The sequence below is a fragment of the Alternaria burnsii genome (genome assembly GCF_013036055.1).
Source record: "Alternaria burnsii strain CBS107.38 chromosome Unknown 751, whole genome shotgun sequence".
Lineage (NCBI taxonomy): Eukaryota > Fungi > Ascomycota > Dothideomycetes > Pleosporales > Pleosporaceae > Alternaria > Alternaria burnsii.
Genome location: NW_024066131.1, coordinates 131,085 through 157,050, shown reverse-complemented (window position 1 = coordinate 157,050; position 25,966 = coordinate 131,085). Strand labels below are relative to the sequence as shown.

The window sequence follows — 25,966 nt, the reverse complement described above, 5'->3', positions numbered from 1 at the left end:
CTAATCGTGCTATTACACTAACCCTGTCTATTACAGCCTACTCTATCCCTAAGAACTAACTCTTAGGTAATCTAAGGATAACCTTTATAATAAGTTATTAAAGCTTTTTACTTACTCTTTTTAAAAAGTTTTATAAGCTTTTTAGTATTATTAATAAGCTATTAGTATTATTTTTAGCTATCTTTTTAGCTTCTTCTATTTTTTTCTTTTTTACTTATTTCTTTTACTTTATATACTTTATAGCTTTAAGTTTTATATTATAATTATAAGCTACTTTTTTAATTTTAGTTTCTTTAGCTTTTTAAAGCTTTTTAAGCTTAGCTTATTTATTATAAAATAATAAAAAATTACTTTTTTATATAAGTTCTATAAAAAAAAACTATTAGAAAGCTATAATAAGAGCTTAATAATTAAAAGTAGAGCTTAAATTATATAACTAATATTCTACTAAGACTAACTATCTAGAATAATAGAACTACTTAAGATAGTAAAGCTATTATAAATATCTCTTATATAAAAAATAGATAAGATAGTAGAATTAGATTATAATAAGTATAAAAAATAAATAGATTTTATTATTATACTTATTATAGTTAACTTAAATAGTTATCTTTTATATAGATTATTAACTAGTTATTCTATTATTTATAGAATTAGTATTATTACTTCTTAGTTAATAATAATAACTCTTTTTTATTTAATTTTCTATATAATACTTTATAAACTACTACTTTAGTCTATCTTACTTTAGTATAAACTAAGCTTAGAGAAGTATAGCCTCTTACTATATAATAATATTATTATTATTATAATACTTAATAATTATAGATGTATTATATACTTCTAAGTAACTATAATTTAGCTCTTCTATAGTAAACTTTATTTTTATTAAGCTAAAGGGCGTAGCTCTACTTTTTATACTTTTTTTTTAAAGAGCTACGCTATATTAAGCAGACTACTCTAGTTATATAATATATAGCTTAGCGCTAACTAAAGTAGTAAAGTATAAGGCCTATAAAAGAGAAGTTGTACGTGTAAAGAGAACTTTTCTTTTCTTATCTTTCTTCTTCTATATATAGGATAAATACAAACTTATTAGTAGGCCTCTTCCTGCTCTTAATAAGTCTCCTTAAGAAGAAAATAAGGAAGCTAAGCTAATAATAGAACGCGAAGGAGACGAGGTAAGCCTCTATCTCTAAGGATAATAAGGAGTATCACGGTGAAGCTGTATTCTAGTTTCTAAGGAAGGTAAAGAAAGCGCGCGATCGACTGCGACTCTAGAAGGAGGAATAAGAGCAGCTACAATTCTAAAAACCTAATATGGTAAGGCAATGCGAGAAGGCAAAGGAGGTGAGGGTAAGAAGGAAGGAGTGGAGGCGTTAAGGGAGGCTTATAGTGAGCTTGACAAGGTAGAAGGAGAGTGAGAAGGCCGTTGAAAAGGCTTTGAGGATCGCGGCTCGCAAGGCTGCAAAATGACTTGAAAAAAGCCACTAAAACTTTTAGAAAGCGTAATAAGAGCAGTCTCAAGGCTACTCCGAAAAAAGAGGCCTATCACGAGGCCTCAAGGTGATATGGTACCTCAGGGAGGTGCTGCAGGATCACCACTTCCAACCTTGCGTCACGGCCGCGCGATTAGAACTCCATCTCGATTTCTATAGCTATATATGTATATATATCAAGGCTAATCAAACTCACCACCAAAGTATATCGTGATAATATCCTTATAGTGTAGCTTTACAGCCTCGTTTTTGAGGTAGTTTTGGTGAGGCCGCGCGTCCACGAGGTGGTTGCGTCCGTGAGGTGGTGGGGCACGATATCGATAAGATGTGGCACGGTATAGCTGTTCAGCCTTGTTGCGACAATTCTCAGCCTAGACACTTACAATATCGCTACTTCACCAATTCTCATCTCTTTTCCGTTCCTTTTCCAAACAAATTGGCATCTGTTATCAATCCTATCCAACAATGGATCCCCTTAGTGTCACGGCTAGCATCATCGCAGTTCTCCAGCTCTCGGCCAAGGTTCTTGGGTACCTAAACGATGTCAAAGATGCTTCGGAAGATTACAAAAGATGTTCTGTTGAGACTGTAAACGCACACAGTCTTCTAATGAACTTAAGATTCTGTCTTGAGAGTGGAAGTGCTGATGAACCGTGGTACACCGCTATCCGAGCCCTTGGAGTCGAGAACGGACCACTCGACCAGTACAAGCAAGCTCTTGAAGCACTGCAAATGAAATTGACAGGCAGAGGCAGGTTACAGCATGTGGGTAAAGCCCTAGTATGGAAGTTCAAAAAAGAAGAAATCACCAGTATATTGGATCGAGTTGAGCGTTTGAAATCGTTGGTTGGTATTGCATTGCAGATGGATCATTTGTAAGCTTCTACAGTAACATTATAGTTTTTGCAGCTCACATTAAGAAGGCAACTTTCTCGAGTTATCAAAGAAGACATAAATGTCATTCGAACACAAATGCCTGTAATACAGTCTAGAGTAGACAACGTCCTACAAGACCAAGCCGATGTAAAGCACAGAAACTTGATGGAGTGGATCTCGTCCACCAACTATCCCGCTCAACAATCAGACATTATAGGTCGCAGGCAGAAGGAGACGGGCCAATGGTTTCTTGACGCAGCCGAAGTCGCAAAGTGGATCAACACACCAAAGGGAACACTCTTCTGCCCAGGAATTCCTGGTGCTGGCAAGACTATGGTGGCCGCAATCGCGATTGACCACCTCTTAAGTTACGTGCAGAGTAGCTCAGTCGGAGTTGCGTATCTATACTGCAATTACAAAGCCAAGGAAGAGCAGAGTGCATCTAGTATGGTAGCGGCCATTGTCAAACAGCTGGCGCAACGTCGACCATCGATGGCCGAGCCTATAGCACGGCTATACGAGCAATATGAGAAGTGCGGCACAAAACCAGTACTTGAAAAAATCCTTACCACTCTCCAAGAGGTAACAGCAAAGTACTCCACTATTTATATTGTGGTCGATGCTCTAGACGAGTGTCAAGATAGCGACGGTAATCGCAGTCTATTTCTAGCCAAACTTCGAGATTTGCAGGCAAGAGAAGATGTCCGCCTTATGATCACGTCACGGTTCATTCAAGAGATTGAGGCTGAATTCAAACAAGAGGAGAGGCTGGAAATTCGGGCTAGTAAGGAAGATGTAAGGCAATTCGTAGCTGGTCAGATGTACCGACTACCTAAATGCATTCAGCATGACACCGCATTGCAGAAACTTATAGAAGAGAGGATTTCGGAGAGAGCAGATGGCATGTAAGTGTTTTCTCTTATTCTATGAAGTAGCACAGACTTATGAGTCTTTAGGTTTCTCCTTGCTACCCTACATATCAATTCTCTCCTAGACAAAACAACGGCGAAAAAGGTCAAAACAACGCTAGACAACCTCTCAAGAGGCTCAGCCGCGTTGAAAAACGCATATAACGGTGCTTTGGAAAGAATTAAGAGCCAGTTAGACGGGCAGTACGAGCTAGCTAAGAAAGTCCTATTGTGGATTACGTATGCAAAAAGGCCACTCACTACAACCGAGTTATGCTGTGCGCTAGCAGTAGAGCCAGGGAGACTAGCACTCGATTCAGACAACCTACCCGACTTAGAAGACATGCTGTCTGTATGTGGTGGGCTTGTTGTTGTTGATCGCGAAAGCGCTGTTGTCCGTCTTGTGCATTACACTACGCAAGAGTATTTTCAGCATATTATAGGCACGTGGAGCCCCGGAGCTCTGCTAGAGATTACCTCAACATGCCTTACATACCTATCATTCGACGCCTTTCAAATAGGGAGCTGTACTTCTGACAAGGAGTACGAAAAGAGGATCCAGGAGAACGATTTCCTAGACTATGCGGCCAAGCATTGGGGAGAGCACGCTGCAATAGTAGAAGAAGAAATGTGTACACTCATCTGCTCGTTTCTTGACAACAGCAAGTTAGTTTCCTCAGCCACACAGGCGTTGGAGGCTTCGAAGTTCAGACATGGATACCACAGCCAATATTTTCCTAAAATCAGCACAGGATTGCATCTTGCAGCACGATTTGGGTTGTCACGTGTAATCGAGAACATGCTTGTAAATGCCGGGCAAGAAAAAGGAGGTCTTTTGTGCTCGAAAGATAGCTACCAGCAGACTTTGTTATATACAGCAGTATACAACGGACACTATCGAGCAACAAAGCTACTGCTCAAGGAAGGTGCTGAGGTGAATCCTATAGGTAAACGCTGCCGCGGAGCACTTCAGGCAGCCTCATCAGGGGGCCATAAAGCAATTGTAGAGTTGCTACTTAACAATAGCGCTAGTGTGGACGCACTAGATAACAACTATTGTACCGCACTTCAGGAAGCTTCAGATAAGGGTCACAAGGCAATTATAGAGTTACTCCTAGAAAACGGCGCCAATGTGAACAAGGAGAGTAGAGAATAGGGCGACGCACTTCAGCGAGCTGCACGTTCGGGCCATATGGCGATTGTAAAGCTGCTACTTAAAAAGGGCGCCGATGTGAACGCGGTAAGTGGATTAGACAACACTGCACTTCAAGCAGCTTCAGATCAGGGCCACAAGGCAATCGTGGAGCTCCTGCTTGAAGAGGGCGCAGATGTAAACGAGAAGAGCGAAGATCTTGGCACCGCCCTTGAAGCAGCTTCATTTCAGGGCCATCTGGCGATTGTAGTGTTGCTGCTTGAAAAAGACGCTGAGGTGAATGAAGGGAGTGGCGAATTTTGCAGCGCACTTGCGGCAGCTTCATACAACGGCGACAAGACAATCGTAGAGCTATTGCTCAAAAATGGCGCTAACATAAATGCCCCAAACGGATACCATAGCAGTGCACTTCAGGTAGCTTCGGCTAAGGGTCATAAGGCAGTTATAGAGTTGCTGCTTAAAGAGGGTGCTGAAGTAAATGCAAGAGATGGACGCTATGGTAGTCCTCTTGCAGCAGCTTCAGCTATGGGCTATATGGAAATTGCAGATCTGCTGCTCAGAAACGACGCTGATGTGAACGCGCCAAGTACACACGATGGCAAGGATGCAATTCAGGCAGCTTCGGCTGGTGGCCACGAGCGGATCGTAGAGCTGCTACTTAAGCATAGTGCTAAGGAGCATAGAAAGAATAGGGTCTACACCAAGCCTCTCATTGTAGCCTCAGCTAGACGCCCATGAGAACACAGTCAAGACTCTGCTTACTGCGGATATGCCTCTATTCCAAGAAAGCATCTTTGTCATAACAGAATAGAACAATTGTTGGCATACTCTACTATATTGTATTTCTACTTTATTATAATTTCCTAGCGTCTTTTCAAACATTCGTTCTGCTTCTTCATACTTACTTTTATGCTCCCTAGCTAGTCCTACTATCTACATGCTTCTTAGCGTCCCCGCGTTGTCTTCTCTAAGCACCTCTGCTTTAACGTCTATCGCCCTTATATATAACTATCGTTGAATTTACATACTTAGCGCGCAAGAACCTATTCGACACTATCCTAATAGTTAAAGAATCCCCGTCTAGGTATACTTTAAAAGGCATAGATAACTAAGTTAGATACTTAGAAGTAAAATAAAGTTTAAAAAGATTTTTTAATAAAGTAATAGGTAATATACTATAGTATCTTATTAGGCTTCTTATATATTAAATATAATCTTATATACTCTACTTATAAGAAGCTACGCCTAAAATCTCTACTAGAAGACTATAGAGCCTAGTTATATTAAAATAAATAATTATTAGTAAATATTAACTTTGCGCCTATATAAGAAACTCTAGATATTAATATTAGAAATAGCTTATTTAGATATAAAAACTAAAAAAAAAGCTTAATCTATAAATAAGCTTTAGATATTAACTCTAACTCTAGATATTAACTCTAATTTAGTTATTAACTTTAGAAATAATTTATAATATTAGAGATATAAGCTACTTAGCTTATATTTAATAAAACTTAAGTAATTAATATTATATAAAGTTATACTATACTTCTAAGTTATTAAAAGTAAAAAGAAGCTTACTAATAAGTTTATATTTATTCTATATATAGAAAAAAAAGATAAAAAAAGAAAAGTTCTTTTTACGTATATAACTTCTCTTTTATAGGCCTTATACTTTACTACTTTAGTTAGCGCTAAGCTGTACGTTATGTAACTAGAGCAGTCTGCTTAATACGGCGTAGCCCCTTACAGTGTGCAACTGGCGATTATGTGCAACTGGCGCACGGTCACTGTAATCCTTGTCATTCGCGCCTCCCGTGCATCGTTTCCCGACCCAGCGCCATCGCATCGAGCTCATCAGATAGCACGAGATCCTTCGGTGTATATTTGGTGTACGGGAAGCCACGATGGTCCTATAGAGGGAACGACGGGCGGGGCTGGGTTGATGAGTAACCACCGCCGAAGCATGTCAGCAGCCCCACTTTCGTAAACCTTCCACTCTACCCTTCGTTGAGCTTAGGCGTGTTCGCATCAAAGAGCAGATACAATCCCTTGAGCCAATCGAGGTGATCTTTCCTTTGCGCAATATTCACGCCTACTGCTATCGGTATGCCGCTTCGGTGGATGTGTATCACGCTTCACCATGAGAGATGGCTATATTTAGACCTTTCCACGAACATATCCAGATATGGCAGCCTCTATTCCGCAGGAACACACATCTTCCAATCACAATGATGCTTTTGACAGCAGGCGACCGGAATAGTAGCAATACTCGCAGCTTGCATGCTAGAGGAAAAGCAAGGCAATTCTTCTGCGGCAGAATGTCGACGAGCTTCTATATGTTCTGCGTGGGCCACGACCAACAATTAGTACAACCGCGAAAACATCTTCGTCGCATTCTCTGAGGCCCAGACATTATAGGCTAAAAGACCCCCTGGATAACTTAAAGTACTGCCATCTCCAGTATGAGTGCACCGACCTCTTTCTTCCGGGTTAATGGCGTGGACATTACACAGTACGTTACCATTTGCATGACACTGTCAATATGCTCACGACTTCGCAGCCTCTTCATCGCGTTCGGTGCTGTGGCAATTTGGTCTACTTTGACCCTTACCATTCGTCTTTTCACCACCATGAAGAAGCGTCCTGGAATCTACTTTTATTCTATCTTGATCGCTACGTGGGGTCTGACCATACGTCAAGTCGGCAACTTTATCCAGTTCTATGCACCGAGGTGTCCGTGGCAGGTCGGCTTCACGATGCAACAGCTTGGATGGGTTGGCATGATTAGTGGGTTCTCGATGGTACTCTACAGTCGACTCACCATAATCTTGGAAAGTCATAGAGCACGACTAGTTGTGCTTGGTATGATCATCTTTAATGGTTGTGTGTGGCACACAGTCATGATCACAGTGCTATCAGGCATGAGGACGACGCAATATGCAGGACGTCCAACTGGTAAGTGATCCCTCTGGAACGCAGATGGTAAGCTATGCTGATTGTATACTTTAGACACACGCGCGTGGAAGTATGTTCACGACCGCGTCGAGAAGGTCCAAGTCGTGACCTTTGCTGTCCAGGACGTCATTCTTTCCTGTCTCTATCTACGCGCAGCATACCAATACCTCCAGGGCCGATTCACACAGTCAAGTAAGACACGGAGCGTTATGTGTCTTCTTTTACTTGTTCAATTCGTCGCCATTGCTTTCGATGTCGCCATCGTCTTTATGGACTTTGCAGGTTATCTGCAGCTCAAATTTATTGTTTTCAGCTTTGCTTATGCTGTAAAATTAGAGCTGGAGTTTGTGGCACTCAACCAACTAGTGGAATTGAGTAAGATGGGGCTGCCAGGAATAGCTTCCATGAGTTTGAGGGCTTTTGAGACGGACGAGAGCGACGTTATGGTGAACAAGATGCCGAGCACTGCGATTCGTACACCTTCAGTGGCGAAGATGGGACCAGGTGAAACTTCATCGGATACGCGACCTTGCGCGCCGCAAAGCTCGAGTGATACCTTGGATTTCATAACGACATCAGGACAACTGTATGCATGAAAATTTCAAATGTACATGCATAGACGTTAACACTCGAAACAAACCGCACTTTTCTAGCGGTTTTCTCGGTCAACCTAGTCCTGGCTTCGCCAATCGGATTCGACCTTGCTTTCGAAACGCTATCCAGTGGCGCAGTCACGGGTATATTCAGGGTGCGGTAGCTGCCCTGGTGATCTTTGTCAGTGCTGTGTCCGGGTGTGGCGTTGCGAACAAGCGTCGGGGATACAAGCATCAAGTGACGCGGGGCTGTCGGGAGTCGATACTACCTGAGTAATTCACATGCGAGCGATGATCATAGACTTGGTCTTCTAGAAACACGTACAGAAGTGGCGTAAGTGAGTGGAGTCGGTCAACTGCAGACCCTGCTGTGGACCTATACAATTCGACTAAATCTTGAAAGAGTGGAACGGGTCGCCTGAAAGACGGATATGGGTGGTTCACAATGAATACCCATCTCAAAAGATGGTGTAGTGGTCTCGTCTTGAATCATTACTGTGTTTGGGTTGACTTTCGCTCCGCCTTCCACACATAGCAAAGTGCTCTTCCGAGTGCATGAGCGAGTCCATTCTCTGAAACCAGTCACTTTCACTTTCGATTTCACTTTGGCATATGAAGGTAAAACAGGTCGCGTGCTTGGTTCGGCGCATGTGCGGCTTCATTCTGCGAAGGCCATGGACGGCTGTCTGCCGCTTCGGATCCGCCTTCATAAAGAAAGCTCTCTGCAGTGCTGGGTATGCGTTGTGCTACGCCTGCTTTGGTTTGGTTGCAATAGGCTGTAAACTCCTGGCCCAAGTTGTCGATCCCAGGGACGAAGTCGGTGCCTTCGTTACGAGACGTTGTTCGTGGTGCGTTCCGCAAATTTACGTTCAGACTACTTGTGTAGCTTCCGGGTTGTGTATTCTCCGCAATGCAGGGTCGTAAGCCACCAAGGCATAAACCAATGGCCGTCGCGAACAAATCAGGCCTCCAGACCAAAATGCACCTCGTCCATCCGTAGGGTCGTAGGCAAGGTTATAGCAGGGTGAAGCACTGCGCACGAGCACATCGGAGAAAGTGTGGCGAGCCACCGAGCAGACCTTTAGCGGACTTCCGATGACACGGAGATTTCCATTTTACCGTAGCCAGCCAATGAAGATATTAGCGTACCGACTACCAGCTCACGGACGCTCGCAACAGACAATCCTGCCGACATGACCGATAGCTCGGCGAGTACGTGATCGTCACAGAATGATCGATTGCCGACGATTCGATCGGTGTTGTGGAGGTGGAGCAATGATCGCTCCAGGGGGTTGAATCCTTCCATCCAATTTACTGGTAGATGCATCGCTCTTTAGAGCTGACTCTGTTCCTGGGTATCCACAAACTGGTAATCTACGCGATACCCACCACGGGTGGCTTGATTTATCGCGCCATGGCGTTGCAGGGCGGCTCGATTGTTCCTATCGCTTATCGCAAAGTTATCGTTCTGCCAGAGCAGTTGAAGCAGACATTGGCAGACTGCTCAGTACCACTTCACCAGTGGCCAAATTGGGCACCGTTACAAAGTATAAAGTGGCAGCTTCCATGACAGGTCTATCCCTTCTTTGGTCGTAAATACAGCTCCACTGATTGCGTCGAAAAGGTTTCGTGATTATGCCCTAATCCACCTACCACCGGCAAAATGTAGAAGTCGACACCATCGGCACATTTCATAGGACAACTGAGTAAGTTTCAAGACATGAGTAGGTTCGGCGAGCTAGTATGGCCTTGCCCGTGCGCTTATCCACTACGGTTTCCAGAGTGAACCCTGCACTCTAAGTCTCTGTACCAACATGGCTGCCCATGATCGTCGCAATTAGCTTTTGGGTAGAACTCCTGTGTTCCCCGGAATATAATAACAGCTTCTCGAACATGAAAAGCAATCATCGTTGTCCGTGCACATCGTTGTAAACCACCTTGCCAAGATGCTCCTTCTGTCCCTCCGCCGAGTGTATGCCTTTGTGCTGCTGGTCAGCGTCCTCTGCTTCACGACAAACGCTGCCTCATCGGACGCTGGGGCACTGGATGGACTGAGCCAGATTCCGCTATGCGCCGTAAGATATACACCGCACGAGAGCAATTTTCTTGTAACTGACCATCGCACAGCTGCAATGTATTACGGAAAACGTGCCTGCCATTGGCTGTGGGCTTGTTGACTTGGAATGCCAATGCAATTCTAAGAACTCGACCAAGATCCTGCAGCCGTGTTTGGAAAAGCGATGCACTTACGATGAGACCTTCGGTATGTTTATCGCAGTGATTGGAGGCAACAATACTAATTTCTTTGCAGCTACGCTCCGCGCCCAAGCCTCCATTTGCAACAGGCCGCACAATGATATGGCGACCCCCATTAAAATCGTGGCATACGTGACTGGCATCATACCAATCATCGTGATTGTAATGCGCTTTGGTTCCCGATATGTCGGCGGTAACAAGCTTTGGTGGGACGATTGGCTCCATCTAATAGCGGTCGTAAGTGTTCGATAAAGAGGCTAGTTTTGTCTTACTTACAGTCGTGCAGATTCTGGTCATCCCTATGACTGTAGCGCTCTTGTTGAACCTCAAAGCGGGACTCGGCCATCATATATGGGATCTGACATATCCACGCGTCGTGGCAATCGGAAGATGGAGTATGTATTGGTCTATCAGCTCTCATAGCAGTTTACTGACTACAGACAGCCTATATTGCCACCATGTTCTGGGGTGTCGAATTGCTCCTTATCAAGTACAGCATTCTCTGTCTATACATTCGCATTTTTCCCAATCTCTGGTTGAAGCGGGCGGTCTACGCCTTCATGGTTTTCACGGCTCTGTTCACCGTCCCTCTAATCTTTCTGGCTGCCTTCCAATGCATTCCAGTCCGCGCTATCTGGAATCTCGAAGAGCAGGGAACTGCGAAATGCATCAACTACATCGCCGTCTTGAGACTGACGGTTGTGTACGAAATCATCGCCGAGACTATTCTCTTCAGTCTTCCTATTCCGATCGTATGGAAGCTGCAGATGCAGACTACAAAGAAGATTCAGCTACTCGTCTTCTTTAGCCTTGGTATCTGGTAAGTCTTGTCTTCAAAACGTTCGATTCGTGTAATCTAACTCTTCTAAAGTGTTATCATCATGTCCATCATACGCCTACCGTTCCTACCAGGTGTTGTCGACACTACCGATCCAACCTACACAGTGGCAGGCACGTCCATCACCGGATTCATATCCAGCGGAGTCGCACATATATGCGCTGCCGTCCCCACCATCAGGAACTTGATACGGTTCGTCCAGAACGGGTTTAAGATGCCCACGAAGGATTCTTCAAGCTACGCTCCAAACCCCAGCACTTACAACTCCACGAGCAAACGAAGCTACAAGTCATTGGAGGACAAGAAAAATGGGTTTATTACGGCACAACAGCGAAGCAAGGCCTCATCCCGCGAAACAAAGGATCCATATCGCCTGTCTGCAATTATGGATGTTGAAGAAGATGGTAGAGTCGTGGAGCTACGTGCGATGGACTCCCCAACTCATGCGGATGCATTGGATGACGAGGAACGGGGTGAACAGCAAGGGAAGAGTGCGTTGGCTGTGCGCGTGGAGGAACAACTTCCTACTATCGTTCGCGAATCTCCGTCGCCAGGGTTGGAAGACTCGGCGTCTCAGAGGTCTATACTTCACCAACATTCCTATGCATAAAATTAGAAGGGAAACGTTTAATGATATTCATGCCATTCAAGAAAATTGTGTTACCACTGAACGTGCCTTCTTGAGGGTTGCAACAGCAGGTACAGCTTTAGCGGAGCACGCGGTGTGCTCGGAGATGTTCGCGCTGCCGCTCGTCACTTTTCGTAGCGTACAACGACGAGTCTGGAGGCATCACAGCGCCTTAACACCTAGCTGATGAATGCGAGGAGAAACATAGATGTGATTCGTGCGGCTTCCCACACGTGGGCAAGATGGTAAATCATCTGATGAGTATTGTTGGTAACAGGGTTGCATCGGCGACATGATAGCGTCGGACTTCACTTTGGTAGGGGTGCAGCGACAACATTTGCCATAAGATCTTCAATTGACAGGTATGTGATCCTCATCTTTGCTGGCGAATTTGTCTCGTTACGGTACAGGAGCAATATGCTCCTGGATATCGTTCGCGTCTTTGCTAGAAACAATGCAGACGATAGATCTCTTCGGATAGCGAATAGCTCGTGATGAGCTTTTTGACATCACCAATGAACAATTTCTCATCCACTTTCATCTTGCTCGGCCACCCTTGACTGAAGATATTAGTCATGGTAGGTATTGTTCGAGTTTCCTTCTGAGCAAGATCTTTATTCTGTATGGTTTTAGGAGTAGTTTCAATCCTGGAAATCCACCACATAAGTAGGAACCAAGGAATTCCATCACGAATTTCTTGCTCAATGAGAACGCGGTACGGGGTGAAGACGTATGCAGGTCTGTTGGGACCAAAGATTAGTGGATCGTGGTCAATCTCATCCTCAAAAGTGCCATACTTGTAAGCTGTTTCGGGGAGTAGCTTGCAACCAGAAATTGCAGGGTCTTCGGGTATTGCGATGGAGATGCAACAATAGCGCATAATTCTAGAGACCAGGCGTGGCTGCCGATGCTTATAAGTCGTCTCAATAGCTCGAGCGAGGGCAATTTCATTCCTCTCTTTGAGAAATCGGCAGGTGACATTAACAATCTCCTGGACGATTCTAGCCGGACAGTCTTCTTGTATGATTGAGTCTTCATATTGAATATACTTTTGTCGAATTGTACTCATATCGATGTTCTGAATACGCCAAAGGATACCCCTCATCAGGAGGCCATTTGACAATAATGTTGGAGAACGTATACGGCAGCCGTAGATCGATTGCGCAACCCAATCAATAAATTCGTACTTTCGGGGGAATATCGCAACCTCTTTCATACTGGCAGTGGGCAAAGCCTTCGAGCTGTCCGTAATAGAGCAGGTTGTATTGCGATTGAGCGCGAGAACGAGGCTTACGTCGCCGTTGAGGAGCGCGAGCGCGAACAAAGCCACGCTCAGTCCAATGTGCGCTTTGCGAATCATATCTGTGTCAAGACGAACACTATAGTTGCAAATGTTTCCACATATAGCAATCAAATCGAGACAGTCCGTAATACCGCGCCGGAGAAGGTTTTGTATCGCATCGCGAGCGGACAACCTATGGACCTCGAGAGCCACGCGAAGCGGTGGTTCCTTCCAACCTGGTACTGAGTCCCTCAGAATGTCCATCGCAGATGAAAGCTTATCTTTTTGCATTTTACAATCTTCAAGGTCTTCCAACCACAGGCCATAGTCTGGAGGTTGGAAAGAGGCAGGAAGCGTAGAGTAATACGGATCGAGATGGTTCAGCATTGACTCCAGGATAGATGCAGTTTTAGTGTCATAGATGACGAGCTGAGACCCAACGGCTATTTGGAATGACGGCGCGCGCAAATTGGACTGACACAGGATCAGTAGGTAGACGGGTCGAGTCGCAAGGAGTGCTTCCTGGTACGTCCAGGCTCGTGTATACCAAGGGTCACTCGCAAGAGACTCAGCAAGCCGTATAGTTTGTGTAATGAGGTTACGCCTTATCTGTTTCCGGGGCTCCGAGCTTTCCAGATGGTTGAAAGCATACTGTTCCTCCAATTCATGAAGACTGTCGCATTCCAGTATATCTACCTGCGCCTGGTTATCTAAGAGGCTGTTGAGAACCGCGACCACATCGGAAGCCTGTCGGTAGATCAAATGCATAGCTTGGATGTGCAGTAATTTGTCCTCAACGTCGTCCTGGTCGATACATTCTTGGTCTATCCAGATGAGACGATAACCTTTGAATATCGCAAAGTCTATAGCGCGCCTTATAACGTTGAGTGGAGCCCGGCATTCTCTCTCTTTTTCGCCATCCAGAACTTTGTACCTCGGTGCAAGCGTCTCCTCTTCGGAAGGGCTTTGTGGCTGCCGCCAACAGTATGAAACAGCAACATAGTGTTTGCAGCTTTCCAGGTCTCCCAAATCTGTGAGTCGCAGTCTGCAAAGCTCTTCAGACGTGTGGTTGTTTCTCGCATCGCGAGCGGCATCGAACAATGGATATTGTGCACACTGAGTGCATGTCTCTGCTGCTTCATAGGGCGTCGTCGCCAGTAGAGGATGCTGTGCAGCTGCTGCAAGGCTTAGAAAGCGAAGTCTCCGAATGACCTTTTCAGGCTTAAAGCTGCGGTCCTGACAATAGCTGATGAGCCGGAGCTTTTCGCGGAGAATTTCTCTTGATCCACAAACTTCTGAGAACGGTGCATAAACGTCGTTTTCGTCGGGGTTCAGGGCTGTTGTTCTATCCATGATCTAATTTTAGGGTGGTTTCCGGCCGCTGTAACATCTGCAAGGACGAGGAGAGGAACGTTACATTTGGGTATCGAGCCGTCTGAGGCACTATAAATGCAGTCTCAACACTAGGCGGTATCATGAGAACCGGTGAGAACAACCCGGTTTTTGAACAAGCCATGATATGCCGCCAACGAGACAGGAAAGCGAGCTGGTGGTTGTGATTCGGCAGCTCTCAGATTGTGCATGGTGAGGCTGAAAGCTGAAAAGCGGGGTTCCGAAACGCCCATCGCGAGTCGCAACCCATTATCCTAGAAATCCTTGTGAACACACACTCGAATTGGAGTACACCGGAAGCGATTATCTACACACGCTGAAAGCCGAGATGCATGTCTCCTCTTAGACGTAAGCGGTATATATGCTTTACCACAACTGATGTCAGGGGTGGCTGAGATCAGACAAGTCTTGGAACATCCCCAATGCCTTGCCCGAGCTTCGCTGCGATTCTGCCCCTACCTTATCGCTGGCATTCGTTTGGCCAGTTACAGACATTTCACCCACGCGCGAGGCTGGAAAACACTTTGGGGCGAGGCTGCATGATGGCGTCGAGCGTTTGATGATGATACGCTCAGCCTACATAAAGCTGGTCGAATCGCGTGCCAGTAATATGCGCTGACGGAGGGGGTGTCGGTAGAGGGGGAATAAGTAGTACGGCAGCTCCTCAACGTGGAACTCTTCTCGGCCAACATCCTATTACCACTAAACGCTACATCGGTCTCAGCATGGCAACAGATATTAATACGTTAATAGAGAGCTTTGATTTCGAAGAAGGTATGATCTATCCAATCACATGGTGGCTACTTTGTATACTGATGAAGCTTTCAGAGATTACCAGAGCAGTTCTCTATGCTAGGAGTGCCCGGGATAGTACACACATAGTAAAAGACATACTCGGCAGTGCGTTACAAGACAAACTCGACAGCGTGTCAAAACTTGAAGACAGGCTCAAGAATATCAAGCTAAAGTCTCCGGATACTCTGAAAATAGAGATCGATGATGCGGGTGGACTCACGCCTTATTGGGATCGATTGGATGATGAGACCAGTGACCAAAGTCGCTTCACCGACGAGGTCCAAGCCGCAAAATCGGCGATACTAGCAGTTATTCTTCGAGTCCTTGGAAGTGCGACTGAGATGGCTGAGTGGTTGAGATCAGAGATCAACAAGGAAGGGTTGCTCAAAGACGACAGTCTGCTCTTTAGAGCTGCCGCGTCGGGTATTCCTGAAACCGTTGATCTCTTGCTAGTTCATGGAGCAGATTTACTGAGATTCAACGCAGAAGCCTGGAACGAGATGAACTTGACCCGAACCCGTACAAATGACATGGACCTCCTGATCGGTCTGCATGTTTTCTTGCGGTCGCTTCCCGAGAGTCTTTACATCGAAGTCTCCCCTCGCCCGGTTCGCGATGGGGAAGGCGAAGTATGGACAAAAACAACCACGCTTTTCAAGCTTCTACAGAGCCATGGAGTAACCCGCCTTGGTCCCCAAAATATCCGAGCATCTGAAATGACCTGGATCCATGTCCCAAGAAACAACGTTAGTGTGCGTCGCTTATTCGTCGAGGATAACCCAGCTAAGCTCGACAGGTTGCGTTCGTATTTGTAGGATAAGCCTTCTGCTCTCTGAATAAACTAACGGGCTATTAAGAACATCATACGAATACTTGTGTTAGGAGAGACAGACGCCATAGCGGAAGCTGTTCTAGCCAAAATTCGTTGGACGAATCATCTTACCATTACGTATATGGAGCCATCTTATGAATCAAGGGATCTCCAGGATCCCACAGGGGTACGAGAGAAGCTAGTTCCATCCCATCTCTATCATCTGCGCAACTTACAAATATAGTAGGCAGGCTTGCATAACACATACATGGCAAAATGGTCGGCTATTGTGGTTAGTGTTCGTGCTCTTTTTGCGCGTTCTGATGCTAACATTCGTAGTTTCCTTATCTAGTGCTTACAACCATCGATCAACAAGTGAAAGATAGAAAAGAGCGAAAGGTTCTTGAAGACGAGCTAAGCCAGGCACAGCACATGCGTGACGCTTTAGATCTCGACCTTCTAGGACGCACCTTGGACGAAGCCTACTATCCGGGACTTGCTCGTGAAGCCCTGGATCTACGGAATCAAGACCAAGTAGTTTCACAGAGTAAAGATACTTTCGAATCCTACGACGATCGGGAGAGACAAGGCAAGAAGATCAATGGGACTTCGTTCATTCTCATGGTGCCGCAGCTCTGGCTGTACAAGTTAGGTGAAGCTGTTGTATCCTCTTACACTATGCCACATGGCACTGGATACGCACTTGATGATTACGATAATGAGAGAACGTTCGAGAAAAGGGGTGGAGCATTGTTCCTAAAAGATGATCAGCCAGTAGATGCAGAAGCTCACCTCGGCTTGATCATGACTGGGTTCATTGACAGATTTGGCGAGCACTACACTTCAAACGGCGTCAAGTATCCACCTCCACTAGACCTGTTTGAGACCAGAGTCGTTGGAATCTTGTCGGAAGTGACAAACTACGTTAAGAAGGTTCCTGGAGATGAGTCAAACATCAACAAACTCGAATATCGCCGCGAGCGATACTTCATACACGTCATATCCGACGTGCGAAGTGAGCTTGCTATGATAAAGCACGTTCTCGAGCAACAGGAGCGCGTTCTGAAGCAGTTTCTTGAAAATTGCTTACCTGCAAACGAAGAACGACTTCCACCAAATTGGGTACAAATCAAGGCCTCCCAAGAAACCATCAAACAGTACATGAAAAGAGTAGAGAAAATCGATGGCGATGCAGACAGAATTGAGAAGAGCATACAGGACATGCTCAACCTGAAGCGCACACACGCAAGTATCAGAGATGCACACAGCAGTCTCATCTTGAGCACTGCTGTTATTGGTTTTACCGTCATCACAATCATCTTCACACCACTCGCATTTCTCACGGCGCTCTTCGCTCTCAAGATTGACGGATTCGAGAATCTTCAAATTTCTGGTAGCGATGGCGTTTTTCATAGGGGCAAGATCGGCGGCATCTTCGGTAAGTAGACCTTGCAAACCTGCATGAGTTTGACATAGAGATGCCTGAATAAAGCCTTTATAAACAACAGGAAGAACACTTACTGACTGTCGACAGTGAGTACTGAGATCTTGACGCTACTCTTGACCGTCATCGCAGTATGGCTAGCATTTAGGTACATAAATCCCGACGAAATACGTCGCTGGGAAAGAAAGGCGATTGGTTGGGTCAAGGGTTTGATTGCGAGGCATGTTGGTGCCATGATCTGGCCTATAACTCTCATCCTCTGGTCGAAAGGGCCAAAACGCGCCAAAGTCCCGGATCCGGAATCACCAAGGCAGAACGAGCTTCAGGGATTGACCGCAACCCCCCCGGAGACTCCCAACCCAGCAATCATACCACACACACCGCAGGTACAAGATGAATCAACACCGATCCGCAGTACGAGTGTCGCGACCTGGCCTGTGGGTCGTAAAGACCGAATGAAACATCTTCGCAGCACAGAGCGCACGAAAACCCCAAGTCTAGAATCTTCAAGGCAGTTTAAGCTTCAAGTAGCAACCGCAAGTTCATCGAAGAATCCTCGCCCGGCAACTGCCGCACGCAGGGCAAGTACAGGATGAGGTCACATCGATTCGCAGTATTTGAGATTACCACTTAATGCCAGTGGCCGCAACAATGTGATAGTGCGAAGCGTGAGATTGGAACGAAATCATTGAGTTTAGACAAAGCTGCACAAATTAGCAAGACTGCATGATGCAACCAACCGTACCCGAGAAGACACATGTGAAAGGCTACCCGGTGAATCTACAACTTCTACCGAGAGTATCGAGAGGGAGGCTGATCGAACTCATAACCGATAATGGAAGCCGTGCCAAGAATAAATTGCTCTAAGAGAGACGAGCGCAAAGTCGAATGTATATACCAAGCCATGTTTGTCCCAGTTTCTACAGAGTCACGACTACTGCTTGTCGTAGCACATGTATATTTGCGAATGCGCTCTGACTTGTAACAAACACATGTCCCGAACTCTTAGAGCTTAGCACAATACGTCTGCACTGGCACAATGCCCCCACTCCTATCCGGCGGATCCCTCATTGCAACCTCCCTTGTCCTCGCCAGGCTCTCCAACTCATCCAACCTATTCAGCGTCGCTTTCAAATGTTCCTCAAAGCCCGACTGTTGAACGACCTCCCTAAAGGCATTTTGCATGGGTACGGAATCCGCTCTCACCATACCATGCGCATCGATATGAATAACATTGATATGGTCAAAGGGGTGCACAAAATCTGCGCGCGTGATGATTTGACGGGCCTCGTGCAAGGGGATCTGAGGAAGGCAGAATTGATGGGGATCAGATGTCGATGTGTCTTGTTCGCGGAGGACGAGGGCGCGGGCTAGCACGATGGCGGCGGCGCAATACTTTTGTTGCTCCTCGACGTCGTCATCCATGGAGTCACCTAAGATCCAACAATTATTTAGAAACCACATCTTCTCTCTCCGGTTGATCTGCTGGCAGGTTTCAAGCATATCTTTTGACTTGGCGACTTGGTTTAGGAAGATGAGGCGGCCACCGACCTTGGCGAAGACTTGGTCTAGGACACTTTGCGGGACATCTTCGTTGTGGTAGCGGGCTCGGTACTGTTTGAGTGCTGTTGTAACGACGTTCTTCCGCACGTCTCTGACGCTGATGACGTTCATGTTGGTGGCGTGTGGTGTCAGGCGCTCTAGGGTCCAGAATTCGTCAGAGGTGAATACGGTCGTAACAAGTTCGTTGCCCGCCCATATTTCGGCGCGCTGTTGAAGAATCTCCAGGAGATGTTTTCCGGCTTCGTCGTCCTTGAACAGGTGGATGTTGTTGATAATCATGAGGAGAGGTTTGCCGCGTCGTTTCCTCAGCGACAAGGCTACCTTTTCCATCTGATTGAGTGCCCTCTCAATGTCTAGTAGAGGCGAGCTGTCTCTTGGTCCGCGGATACTGAACAGGCCACCGATGTAGTCTTCGTGAAACTCGTAGTCGATGGCCTTGCCGAGCCGGGTTCGAAAGACCTCGAGATCGTTGTGGGCTTCCAGCATAGCGATGCCGTCGCCGTTGACCTTCCGCATGGCCTCGAGCAGCAGCGCTCGCTTGCCGGTACCTCGCTCGCCGATGACCAGGTGGTATCTTCCCCTAGCTTTTCCGCTGACGACATTATCGATGTCTTCTTGTTCCGCCCTTGGAACCCAGTATTCCCTCTCTACAATCTCTTGAATCTTGTCGGGCTCGGTGCCGTACGAGATGCGACCCAATACAACACGCTCTTGCGAGCTATACCCTGTCGCGAAGGCATTCTCAATCTTCTTCGCAACCGTTCTCTTATAGAATAGGCTGTAGGCATAGCCGCCGAGGCCTAGCCCGAAGAGTGATATTAGAGCTACCGTGCTTCCTTCAAGCACACTCCGCGCAAATTTGCTTCTCTCCTGCTTGTCTCCGTCATCTGTGTTGCTTCTTTGCGACTTGGCTGACTGGGCGTCGTGATTCGGGCTATGTAAGAGGAGGGGCGTGCGTTGAAAGCGAGCGGGGTGTCTGCCAAGGGGTAGGACGAGCCATGCTGCGATTGTTAGTCGTGCGAGACCTCTGAAGTTGAACGGAATAACATGCCTCGCCTAGCGCGTTGTAGAGAGCGTCTCATTCGTTTTGTACGAGGAATGAACGGATGAACGTATGTTCAACAAGGTTACGCGTCACGTAGGCCGAAGCACGAACACGTCTCGGCCAAGCCATTGACCGCGTGCCGTATAGCCGGGCATCTTCATCGGACACAAGAACAGGATGTAAAGTCGTTCATGCACGACCAAACTGGGTGGCATCATTTACATCCTATGAAGACCAGTCAAGGGAGCGTGGTGGAGAATGCCACGTCTCTCGTAGCGCGTCATCCCGAGATCCAGGGTTCGCGCTAGACACGCTCACAATATGCCTCCCTCGGCATCACCCCACATTCATGACTACGCAAGAAGAATCACTGACAAAGTCGTCGCGCTAGATCGCAAGCCAGGCACTCCGTACGGAACCAGAGTGTCTCAAAAATTGTGACCCATCGTCAATGTGTATCTAAACCCGCTCGTTGTTGATTATGACAAGCAACTATACAGTCAACCCTTATGACAAAGAATAAAGGAGAGTAGGAAAGTTACAAGGATTACCTGTTGCATAGCTACGACATTATCTCAAATCAACACGTTCAACACTCATCGGCCGTGTTGGTTCCTGTTGTAACTATGACTAGATACAACGCTCAAGCGAACAGCTTCAGAAGCTCAAGGATTCACCTCTTTTACTATCTTACACTAAGATTTTATTTAGATCGAACGAGTATCTAACATATGGCGAGGATTTCACTCCGCAGATTCAGGCTGATTCCGCCCATGATCTTGTTGCCTGGCTGACTACAGAGCTATATAATCCTTCTTCCTTCCAGTATAACTAGCACCACCGCCTCAATCGATTTCCATACGACCGCTGGATATGACAACCGAAACGACCTGCACCGCTGTTATGGTCACTCACAAGACCATTCCGCCCCTCGCTCGCGGCGACTCGAAGCCCATCGACGCGAATAAGCCCTTCATTGTTCGAGACCTGCCAGCAGAACTTCGCAATCAGATCATAAGCTATCTGGTTGAGTACCCCACGCCAACACGCATAAGCTGCAACGGTAATGATTCCTAGCAATGTCGCATCGATATACATGGTTTCCGTTTGTGTCTGAAGTTACAGCTTCCCGTACACCTCTTTGCATCGTGTCGGACATTGTATCGCGATGCAGGTTCTGCCTTCTAGTCTAACCACACCTTTATGATCGACAGTCGCTACTGTTCTTACAGCTGCCACCGACAATCACCCATCATCAGACTACCGGGTGCTTTCTTCACTCGTATAGGCACACAAGCGCACTGGTTTCGGAAGATTGTACTCGACCTGTGCCTTCTGACAACACCAAAACTTTATCGAAGCCTTGCACACCCTGACCGAGTTAAAGATGGTGCACTCGAGCGATTCGAGATCACGCCTCTTCTGCACGCGATCTGGAACTTGGATCTAAGTGTCGGCGTCTCTCTCGTCAACACTAGGTATTTCCCTCCTATTCATGGACTCACGGATTTGAACCTCAATGCCCCGTCTACGAGTGCTATCTTCAAGTCTATACTAGGAGGTCAGTTGGAGCTACGAAAGTATGGCCGGCTGCTGTACGCAGTTACTATATACGGAGACAGTTCCGGAGGCGAGATCAGTTGGGGGACTACCAATCTTTGCTGCGATCCCCCGGATATGATGATTCGAGAGTTACTTCCAGACATTGTTCCAGATCTGCATCACATCTCTTGGTTTACCACGGAAGATGGCGGAGCACGATTACGAGTGCACAAGCGGGAAAAGGCCCTGGCTCTACTCGACCTGCCACAGCCAATATTCAGGGATATAATCATTCGGGTTGTGCGTCCTACCGAAGGCTTTGTGATCGACTTGGATAAGGATACGGAATTCAACTGTGGTATCATCCATGTTAACAAGGACATCTATCACGCGTGACGTAAACCCTTTCTCTTCGGCCATGGCACGTCCATACATACCAAACATAGCAGTTTCGAATTAATCTTGACAACAAACTGTGTACACACTGGTTTCGACGGATTCAAGAACTCACGGAGATTTCTGAGGAAGACTTTCGACTCTTACCGTTATCCTAGTGATTCATCGCACCCGAAGACCCTTATGGTTAGCCCGTTCGAACTGAATACGATGAAATACACCCTCAAACTTGAGGTGCAAGGCCCCATCTTATTGGACGATGTCCGCATCAACATACTGCCCTTTGTCATGGAAACGGCGATATCAGGTCCATGGAAGGGAGATGAACTCACGATTCAGGTTCGGAGTACCGACTGCAGCGGAGCCTCTACCATGGCTGCTTCGCATACGTTGGGACTTCAAGAGCTTCGTATCAACATCCTCACCGCCTTGATGAAGTCCTTCTACTTGGAAAAAGAGAGGCAAATCGTACCTGATTGCTGGATCAATAGCTTTGGGCAAGTCGTGCAAGTCGTGCAAGTCGAGGACGCTCAGGATATTGCCGGCGAAGCATGGGAGTTGACCTCCCATCTTGTCGAAAACGATTGTGAGATAGATCATGGCTGTTGGGAAACCGAGAACTGCTTCGACGTTCTCGAACTGCACCCTCTCGACAGGCAGTACCGACGTGGCGATGTCCATCCTGGCTGCACCATCAACGGCAAACAATTCTTTCCGTTTCAGCAAGATCCAGAGGAGATCATGCGCTATCTTATGCACAACATTAACGACCACAAGGTGTTTGACTTGTAAGTTTCCGCAATCGCACTTCTAAGTCTTAAACTGACTTTCTCGACATTAGCACTGCCCGTCCGAAAGACTTCAAGTGCGAGTGCGACGATTGTAATGATCACCGAGGACGATGAGGTTGGTCAGGACTGGTAGAAGTGGCGAAGACAACCACCAATCCTAGACACTTACGGCATAGGAAACAACAGTGCCATTCGGGATATATCAAAGTGCCATGTTCGTACCTGACAATCAGAGATTAAATTTGATACTCGCAGATCTGTAGTGGTATGTGACAGTTCAGGCAGAGCCTATACATACTGTGATTCGATACCTAGTTTGAACTACAAGCATCCAACACACATGCTAAAGCACACAATAACTACTATCCCTCTATGTGTAGGGGAAAAACCTGTATGCTAGCATACTAACTGTGCTATCGGGCCAGCCTCGAGTCACGTGGAGCCCCAAGCCAGTCTGGCACACTTTGCCAGCACAAACAGGCGCCGCATTAAATAAGTCGACTTGTCGCAGAAGATATGCAAAGAGATGGAAGGCTAGCGCAGAAGCTACCTCGACGTGATCTGGACGTGTGTGAGCCGAAGGCGACCGTCCAACATCTGCCCTAGTGGACGGGATGCAAGGACATACATACTGCAGGAGAGCGTCAACGGAACGCAGAGACAACACCATGAACAAAAACATGCATACCGAAGCTTCAGGATCTTCACTCAGTAGTGTCGCTTGACACGAGGTTGGTCCAGCAGAATTTTGCTCACCCACAATGTGGAAGCTCAAGTTCTAGACGGGCTGGACACAATCTCCACAGTACGTTCAGCCCGGCCATGAGACATGGGTGTAGCACTTGGAAGGCAAAATCGTATGCAGAACAAAGGGGCGCAAGGCGGGACAAAATCATGAACGTAGACAAACAAGCGGCCTTCTACTCCGTAGCCAAGGTGAGGGCCGGGAACCGATTAGGAGCATAGAGGACTGATGACGATGCCGCCAAGGGAGCCAAGAGATGAAGGACTACAGACGCAATCCTGGTCTGAACCCTGCTAGTGGCCTCACCAGCCGTGTCCAACGTTGTTCTCTCTGAAAGCAGATTCGCTCCTTTCCCTGTTCTTGGCTCCTTTAACTTCTTTGAGCTTAGAGAGCTTACAAGTAGCTTCAACTTGAAGGCTCGATAGGATGTAGTAGGGGCCCAAATTTACCTTGTGGAGCCCACCAGAGTGAGAGTCGACCTCACGTTCACATCAACTCTTAGGTATCATCACAGGTCCCTCGACAGGGCGTACCATACATCTACACCAAGTCTCGCTATGGCGGAGTACGACGCAGCCCGTTCACGTTCACATTGCTCTCTGTGGCGGCCAATTCCGCAGCGCTAAATTGGTACTCCTGGGCAGCGGCATCGTAACCATCGTCGTTATCTCGTTGGTGGCGCATCGACGACCATGCGCACTACGCGCAGAAAACCGGCTTATAACAAGTGTCTAGATGTTTGCAGGAGAGACAATAGCGCGCGGTTGGTCTTGTATCTGCTTTAAAGAACATCCCATCAGCTCGTAGCATTTTCCAGGCTTGCTGATAAGTGCTAGGTTGGAAGAGGTGCGTTAAGTCGTAGCAAACATGAAGTCAATGTTGCTGGCTGAATACGATTCGCCCGCACACTCGAACGTGGTGAGGAGATGCCGCACATGTCGCACATCAACGGGCTCTGGTCTACTTGGCGTGTACGCTGGCAAATAGGTTGGGGTTGGGTCGGGGTTGGGTTGACAAAACAGAAAGTTTTTAGGCTTAATTAGGTCTAGCAACGTCCTGTTTTATTAGCCCTAATATGCAGCTAAAGCTGCATCAACTATACACATTTACAACCGAGGCACTATAAGATCGCGCTAATTTTAAAAAAACAACTAATTGTAGAAATCGTCTTGCAGTGATGCTACGGAGTATTGCTAGCACTTTCGGGAACTCACACCAGCTGTATACGAGAATACGTCTAGCTAAGCAGCGTACCTGCCTTCAAGGCAGATTATGAAGAACTATGCTGGATTGTAACTACGACACATTACCGTTCACTAACGAAGCACGTCCGCGGAGGGCGTTGGACGTATTCGTTAATGGCCTCATACATTCGCGCATAGAAGGATCGAATTCCAGCCCGTGTCGTGGAGAAGCAAAACAACAGGTATGTGGCCTTCACCTGCCTCATCAAGCGTGGATAGTGACCTTGTGATACACTAATGCATTAGTCTAGTTGACAAGGGGTTATTGCATCAGGAAGCCACCAACACAAAGTCAATTGAGCCTGACTTGAGGGCTGCTGCTCGGGTGAAATCTGCGCGGCCTCGAAACGGCTGCAGCTGGAGTGGCCCTTGGAAGCCTAAAGTTGGCACCCTCAGGACGTATAAAGGTAGCCGTAAAGTACGTTCCTCTTGCTCTCAGGCAACGCTCGACACAGATCTTCCCAGCTTAGACAGATACTTCGCCTACCGAACTCCTATCGCAGCACTACTTTAGCTCTCCCCTCATCACTCCTCAAGATGAAGTTCCCTACCCTCCTTGCGGTCGTCGCCGCTACGCTCCCTATGGCAGCGCTGGCCGATTTCGATATGTGGGAGTCCACTGCAGTGTTCGTTGGTCCGTATGACACGAGTGTCTCTATTCAGGAGGTCTGTACCATGACCCAGATTTCGAAAACTTCGCTGACAGATGACAGTACGTTCCATCTACCTAGACCACGTGTCTAGTCTTGAGCTCGGACGTTTGCGCTGACTTGCTAATTCCAACTCTAGGCTCAAGGTCACGCAGCCATACATTGAATACGGCAAAGCCCTATGTGAAGGAAGGGGAACCATGGCGTTCAACGACATCAAGACCCTCTGGTGCAACCACAGGATCAAGTTCACGAACGGTTGTGCCATCATCAAGAACTGTGCCAAGGAAGGAAATGTGCACCAGATAAAGAACGGCGAGAAGCTTGGTGACTTGGAAGACTGCGGTGGCGGCAAGCGCGGCGAATGCTTTGCATGGCACGAAGCTGCCTCCGGAAAGTCTTGTTCGGGACGCGAGGGCAGACTCAGCTACGGTCGCGTTGCTTGCAAGACGTCGTTCTTCGACGGTAAGAACGCTCTAGGAGAGATGTAGGTTTCCTAGGAAACTCTGCAGTCGCAGCTAGATCGAGAGGAGGGTAGTAAGAGCTATAGTAGGAGC

The 25,966-nt window shown here is 46.9% G+C and overlaps 8 protein-coding genes across 8 annotated transcripts; 6 read left to right on the top strand and 2 right to left on the bottom strand.

The window, feature by feature from the left end:
* Window positions 1–1,964: 1,964 nt before the first annotated feature.
* GT037_010851 (uncharacterized protein) lies at window positions 1,965–5,174 on the top strand (the record flags this gene model as incomplete). The annotated part of the gene is made up of 5 exons (XM_038935898.1): window positions 1,965–2,029; window positions 2,120–2,374; window positions 2,423–3,280; window positions 3,332–3,635; window positions 4,506–5,174. The coding sequence occupies 5 exons, from the start codon at window positions 1,965–1,967 to the stop codon at window positions 5,172–5,174; spliced, it is 2,151 nt and encodes a 716-aa protein (XP_038781452.1).
* A 1,727-nt stretch (window positions 5,175–6,901) lies between these two features.
* GT037_010850 (uncharacterized protein) lies at window positions 6,902–7,990 on the top strand (the record flags this gene model as incomplete). The annotated part of the gene is made up of 3 exons (XM_038935897.1): window positions 6,902–6,951; window positions 7,000–7,394; window positions 7,449–7,990. 3 exons carry the CDS (start codon window positions 6,902–6,904, stop codon window positions 7,988–7,990), a joined length of 987 nt encoding a protein of 328 aa, XP_038781451.1.
* Window positions 7,991–9,870: 1,880 nt separating this feature from the next.
* Window positions 9,871–11,691, top strand: GT037_010849 (uncharacterized protein; the record flags this gene model as incomplete). Its single annotated transcript, XM_038935896.1, has 6 exons — window positions 9,871–10,062; window positions 10,115–10,250; window positions 10,299–10,480; window positions 10,530–10,638; window positions 10,688–11,063; window positions 11,115–11,691. Coding segments are annotated over 6 exons (1,572 nt in total), but the record flags the coding sequence as incomplete, so codon positions are not given.
* Window positions 11,692–12,154: 463 nt separating this feature from the next.
* GT037_010848 (uncharacterized protein) lies at window positions 12,155–14,344 on the bottom strand (the record flags this gene model as incomplete). The annotated part of the gene is made up of 1 exon (XM_038935895.1): window positions 12,155–14,344. The coding sequence occupies one exon, from the start codon at window positions 14,342–14,344 to the stop codon at window positions 12,155–12,157; it is 2,190 nt and encodes a 729-aa protein (XP_038781449.1).
* Window positions 14,345–15,108: 764 nt separating this feature from the next.
* Window positions 15,109–18,029, top strand: GT037_010847 (uncharacterized protein; the record flags this gene model as incomplete). Its single annotated transcript, XM_038935894.1, has 6 exons — window positions 15,109–15,157; window positions 15,212–15,979; window positions 16,061–16,176; window positions 16,237–16,281; window positions 16,329–17,427; window positions 17,524–18,029. 6 exons carry the CDS (start codon window positions 15,109–15,111, stop codon window positions 18,027–18,029), a joined length of 2,583 nt encoding a protein of 860 aa, XP_038781448.1.
* A 409-nt stretch (window positions 18,030–18,438) lies between these two features.
* On the bottom strand, window positions 18,439–21,018 carry GT037_010846 (uncharacterized protein; the record flags this gene model as incomplete). Its single annotated transcript, XM_038935893.1, has 3 exons — window positions 18,439–19,997; window positions 20,360–20,394; window positions 20,957–21,018. The coding sequence occupies 3 exons, from the start codon at window positions 21,016–21,018 to the stop codon at window positions 18,439–18,441; spliced, it is 1,656 nt and encodes a 551-aa protein (XP_038781447.1).
* Window positions 20,945–22,903, top strand: GT037_010845 (uncharacterized protein; the record flags this gene model as incomplete). The annotated part of the gene is made up of 4 exons (XM_038935892.1): window positions 20,945–21,072; window positions 21,274–21,975; window positions 22,030–22,767; window positions 22,846–22,903. 4 exons carry the CDS (start codon window positions 20,945–20,947, stop codon window positions 22,901–22,903), a joined length of 1,626 nt encoding a protein of 541 aa, XP_038781446.1.
* A 2,393-nt stretch (window positions 22,904–25,296) lies between these two features.
* On the top strand, window positions 25,297–25,900 carry GT037_010844 (uncharacterized protein; the record flags this gene model as incomplete). Its single annotated transcript, XM_038935891.1, has 2 exons — window positions 25,297–25,397; window positions 25,549–25,900. The coding sequence occupies 2 exons, from the start codon at window positions 25,297–25,299 to the stop codon at window positions 25,898–25,900; spliced, it is 453 nt and encodes a 150-aa protein (XP_038781445.1).
* Window positions 25,901–25,966: the final 66 nt, after the last annotated feature.